This window comes from Zea mays, chromosome 4 (assembly GCF_902167145.1).
Source record: "Zea mays cultivar B73 chromosome 4, Zm-B73-REFERENCE-NAM-5.0, whole genome shotgun sequence".
Lineage (NCBI taxonomy): Eukaryota > Viridiplantae > Streptophyta > Magnoliopsida > Poales > Poaceae > Zea > Zea mays.
The window spans coordinates 160,834,907-160,840,710 of record NC_050099.1 but is presented as its reverse complement, the minus strand read 5'-3'; the positions used below and the strand labels follow the sequence as shown (position 1 = coordinate 160,840,710).

At 46.0% G+C, this 5,804-nt stretch overlaps 1 protein-coding gene across 1 annotated transcript; it reads right to left on the bottom strand.

Moving 5' to 3' along the window:
* Positions 1-456: 456 nt before the first annotated feature.
* On the bottom strand, positions 457-5,125 carry LOC103653907 (RING-H2 finger protein ATL72). The gene is made up of 3 exons (XM_008680715.4): positions 3,853-5,125; positions 2,288-2,385; positions 457-1,214 (listed from the first exon to the last, which is right to left on the bottom strand). The coding sequence occupies exons 1-3, from the start codon at positions 4,066-4,068 to the stop codon at positions 872-874; spliced, it is 657 nt and encodes a 218-aa protein (XP_008678937.1). The 5' UTR covers positions 4,069-5,125; the 3' UTR covers positions 457-871.
* Between the last annotated feature and the right edge of the window lie 679 nt (positions 5,126-5,804).

Genomic DNA, 5,804 nt, shown 5'->3' with positions numbered 1-5,804 from the left:
CCACGCGCCCACGCGGTCACACAGACAGACGCCGGTTTACACCTTTTTACAGTGGCTGGTCGGCCAGGCCCAGGCGCCACCCCCGGTGTCTTCCGGCCAGGCTCCATGACACGGTTTGGACTTTGGAACCACTGCCAGGCTGATCTGGGACTGTATCCAGTGGCGCACGCAACAATTGTTCGTGGGAAATGATGTGTCGTCACAGCCCCGCTCACGGTAGGAAAACAGGGTAAAGAGAGCGCGAGCAGCGCAAACTGTCCAAGTCCAGGTCGCTGATGGAACGTCACGGCTGTTGGCACAGGAACTACAGGAGTAAAGAGCCGCGTTCGTTCACAGTCTGGAAAGTGAGCAATGGCAAGGTCGCTGATGGAACGTCACGGCTGTTTTGCTGGGATGAACACACGCCATATTTACCCGTTCCTTTCCCAAAACCCAGAACAAATATGTGGAGTGCACTGACAGTGACAAGGCGATGCCCCCTCACAGAACATATTTACCCGTTCATGAGCCGAAATGCTCCCTTGAGCACCGGCAATTAATTGGCGGGCGGAGCCGCTGCAAATATCTCCGCAGCTCCAAATCTGAACAGTTTACCATTTCTTTACAGAATACAATGACAATACATCAAAAAAAGAAAGAAAAGCCCAAAGGCAGGTACCGAGACTGCGAAAGGGAACCGCTATGCTACAGCTCGAAATGTACAAAGAATGCTGCTACACACCAGGCCCGTCCTGTTCCTGTACCCCCAACCAACTACCGTGCTGCAGGACGAACAGCCCAGCCAGCTAGCATGGTTTCTGCAACGCCGGATTCCTTCTGACGCCTGACAGGAGTATAGTAGCTTCACCACAGTCTCAACCTTGTACCCTCCTCATTGTCTCTGTGGCTGGATCTCGATGATCACCTCCAACGATTCCTGCGAGGCTGGGCTGTTCTGTCTGCCTCCAGCACGATCGCGATGGATCGGGAGTATCCAATGGGGCGATCTATTGACTGGGCTGCCGGCATGTCCCAGTATCTGAGGGAGTGGGGTACGGAGAGGGGATGCTGTAGGTTTCGCGCCAGGCTGGTCCTTCAATGAGACGCGGCATATTGGGCAGGTAGTCTGTTTCTGCAACCATACATCTATGCATTCGAGATGGAAGTTGTGTTGGCATGTAGGCATTATACGCAGTATCTCTTTATCGCTGTATTCACCTAAACATATGGAGCACCTGCCAAATGAAAATGAGGGACACATTATTTTCTTTTCGAGTTACAAGTAAACATACCACATAAAGGTAACCTATGCAATTCCTTTGGTTTCCATGATGCTCATCAACAATCATCAGGTGGTGATATAGTTCTATCAGAAATATTTCTCTCTTAACTTGCTAAATTATCATATAGGATATATATATATATATAATCTAATAATCCATATCTCATTTCAGATATTTTCATTTTTTTTCAATAACAGATAAAACTACAACGCAAGCAATATCTGCTGGGCAATTAATTAGGTGCCCGCCATGAAACTGCTAATATCAGGCAAGAGCTGTGTATACTAGTTGTGGCTGTTCAACAAAAGATGCTAGTCAACTATTTGATCAAAGATTAATATAGTCATGAATAAATATCTTCCTCAGCATGTACATAAATTTCTGCCCACCTTCCCATACTTACAAGAGACAAAATACAGACAAGAGGTAGCTGTACATCTTGTTCAAGAAAAATATGGTTCTAGATCAGATAATTTATAAATACAACTAAAAATCTGTCCATTAAAGTGCTTCACTCAGTTATAGAATCTTTACTGATATAACCCATGTAGCAGCTATATAGTATATACACACAGTTTTTAGAACTTATAAGTTACCCAATAACAAAAAACTGGAAATTGTGGAGGCTTGATGATCAAGCAACCATTTTAACTCAGTGGTACACACACTGATATATATATATATATATATATATATATATATATATATATATATATATATATATATATATATATATATATATATATATATATATAATAGGGAGGGGCTTCCCCCTACTTGTTAAATATTAAAATGAATAGAAAAAGGCTGTGTGCGGAAAAGAGAAAAAAAAAGACTGATATCGTGTGGACACTAAATGATATGCCACATATTCTTTGCATCAAATTTCATTGACAATCGTACAAATGGGTTATCATATAAGTAATCCCCTCTGCCTCTGAGAATAGGCAATTTGGTTGAAGGAGCAATGGTACGTTCACAAACATGGAGGTAAACTAACTATAGATCATGCATTATGTACTTACTGGGCATCATCTTTTGAATGGAAGGCCTCAGAACTATAATCCATTGTAGGAATTGCAGCAACGGCAAAAGGATCCAACCCACAGCGGGAGCGTTCAATCTATTGAACAGAGCAAAAGGAACCATGTCATTTTTTAATAGTCTTGTCTGGATTGCTATAAGTAAACTGACTCCAAGGATCACCTAGCAGAAACATAATGTTTGCGACACATACCATTTAGTAACAAACGATCATATAGCACAAACATAATGCTTGCAAGTCATGACACATACCATTTAGTAACTTAAACCCCTCAATAGTTTAGTCATCTCATGCATCACTTTGAAAACAATGAAAGAAGCTAAGTAAAAATCTCTTAATCTGAGTGTGCATATTAGAGTGACTTTTAGAGGAAAGTTGGAAGAGTTATCTTCAAACTTTCAGATACAAAAGTTAAGCATCGATTGAAGTACATTCCTTGGTCATAAATATATTTGCATAAAGATTTTGTTTATCAGTATTCTGACCTCAGATAAAGAAAGGAGCATACATAGTGTGCATATAATGCCTTTAGCTATGCAAAACCACATCCACACTAATGCATGGGATCTTTCTTAGAAAAGGGGACTTTTATTCAGGTTTCTGCACGAGTTATTCACTCAACCACTATTGCATGGGATATGAAAGAAAGCATAAAACATTGATAAATATTTTTTTAGTCATATGGAAAACCTAATGTGCAGGCTTAGTTAGTTAAATTTTCAAAAGAAAAAGATCCTTTTACAACTAGAAACTAGCACCATCGTAAAGGACTAATAGGACAAAACACTGGCAGAATATGGACCTAGGTCCTAACTTATCACTAAACATCATATTCACAGTTGAGAGATATGATGCACATACATACCAGCCTATCATTTGAAATGACAAAATAATAATAGGCTTAATAGTATTGTTCATGGATCAGAAGATAGGATAGAACCACATATGATGCATAATTTTGAGGGTGAAAATACTGCCAGATATTCAAATATACAGTGTACCTAATCAAATCATCTTTGGTAACCATACTGCCAATCCAAAGGCCATATCTCACAGGGCTACAAATCCCATTTTTTCAATCTGATAATCAAGAATATAATAGTAAATAACATGGTATTACCATGACTATTCAAATTGACTTGGCCCATCTCAGGCTGAATTGTTTGGTCAAGATGGACAGTTTTCATATTCTTGAAACAGAGATGAACTGGACACCTGTGGTTTATGTTTTTCATGTCAATGAGCTTGCACAGTCACACAAATAATGCACATGCGACCTCGAGTTCAGTAGTAGGCTAGTAGCTTATATAAACATGACTCCTATATAAAACAGCAATGTGACTGAAAAGATCAACCTGTGTTCCAGTGCGTAAAATAAAAACAAGTATTTAGTGGATATTTTCCTGAACAGAATTGGGCCCGTGCATGACTTGGGATCACCGGGTCACCATCACTACACAACTCAAGGGTCGCTTCCGTGCTTCACAAACACAACGATACACACGCAACACGCTAGCAGAGTAGCAGCAGGTACTGGGCGCTCACCGTGCGGTCGAGATCCGCGACGTTGCGGAACTCGACGTCGAAGTCGAACGGCACGGGTGGCTGCGGCAGCGCCCGCGCCGCGGCGCCGGCGGCCGCGTCGGCGTCGGCCCGCGCAGCGCGGCCGCAGATGAGGCGCGCGCAGACGAAGACGATGAAGGTGGCGCTCATCCCGAAGCCGATCACCGTGGTCACCAGATTCAGCCCGGACCCCAGCATCTCCGCCGCCCCTTCCCTCGCGGCGCCGCCACGGCCGCACTACCCAGTCCAGCCGCTGACAGCCAACGCCCCGCCCTCTCCCAAAAACGCGCACGCGAACCGAGCCGCAGCGGATTAAGCAGCGAGCAGCTGCGGCCGGGGCGGCGTATAATAAGAGCGGCGCGGCGGGCGGCTGGGGTCGGGCAGCGGAGGGCTGGTGGGCATCGGCGCGGGGTTTGGGATTTGGGATTTGCGTGGGCCGCTGGCAAGGAATGATGCGCCGCGGCGCGGCGCGGGGCGGGCCGGGGCGGGCGGCGGGAGTTGGCGGATTCCCGGAGTTGGTGAGCGAGGTCCTGGGAGAAACAAGTATCTCCCTCGTCTCGTCTCCTCCTGTGCGTGACTTGCGAGGGTGGGGGTGCCTGCCTTGCGCTGCGCGACGCTAGTCGCCTCAGCTCAGCAGCTCAGCGCCTCAGCACAGCAGGGATCTGCCGCTGGGCTGCTGCTGCTGCTTCTTCTCTGGCGACTGAGCCTTGCCCAGGGAACTTCGCTTCGACTGCGTACGTATGACGCGCGGGACCGGCGTCACAGCGGGGTCAGCTGTCATGGACGGACCACGGCTTGTGATGGGTGCCGTGGCCGGAGCCAGTCTGCACGGGTAGGGATGCACGCGGGGCCCGCCGCGGCGGTGTGGCAGGGCGAGGACATGAGGTGCACGCCGGGGAATCGTCCAAGATTCGGCAGTCGCCACTCGCCACGCGAGCGGGACAGGGCTCCACGGGCTTTTCAGCTTGCAAAGATCTTTTCCAGAACGAAACGACGGTTGGCGTCTGGCGACATACGAAGCTGGTTGGTAGAACTATGAACATTTGATGAACTGCCACCCCCCACTGTGTTCGTGAACAACTGCGGATCTGTTGTGTTGGGTTAGTCTTTTTGATACAGTTCGCGTCGACATGACGTACAAATCTACTTTTTTTCCTCAAAAACTTACCTAAAACGTCAAGTTCGGAGGTGTCGATGTACTAGTGTCATGTCTGTGTACTCGATGATCTGACCTCCTATTATGACAATATGCCCTAATGTGGGCTTCCAGGATTTGGGCCGGATGGTTTTCTCTTTTTAGATCATGTTTGAGTTGTATTGTACTGTTACCGCCCACTTCATAACGAGGATTTAATGTTTTTTTCTCTTACTACAGAGACTAACGGCAATTTCACTCTATTTATAACATTGTGTTTTATCTTCACGATTTTTAAAACGACATTGCTGTTCGTCCCAATCTATAACATTGTGTTTTAATTTTTAACACGGGGCACGGGTGTTGTGACCAATGGCAGTGGCAAGCAGACGAGCAACTTGAGTGGTAGGCGTGGAGGCGCGCAACTAGGGCTGGAGACGAGCCGACTCGGCTCGGCTCGAAGGTGGCTCGCGAGCTGGCTCGGCTCGGCTCGCGAGCCACACCCTGATATATATAATTACATTATATAGTGAATTATTAGTATATAAATATAAAATATATAGATATCATTCATCATTATGAGTAATCTAAATTATTAATTGTCATATATCTATCATGAAACGCTAAGGAACAAACTGACTATCTATAAAATTAGTCAATATCCATAATTATTCTATATATTTAGTAATTTAGCAAAGCTCGCGAGCCGGCTCGCGAGCTAGAACGAGCCGGCTCGGCTCGCTACCACAATGAGCCCAAAAGACAGGCTCGGCTCGGCTCACTCGAGGCTCGCGAGCCG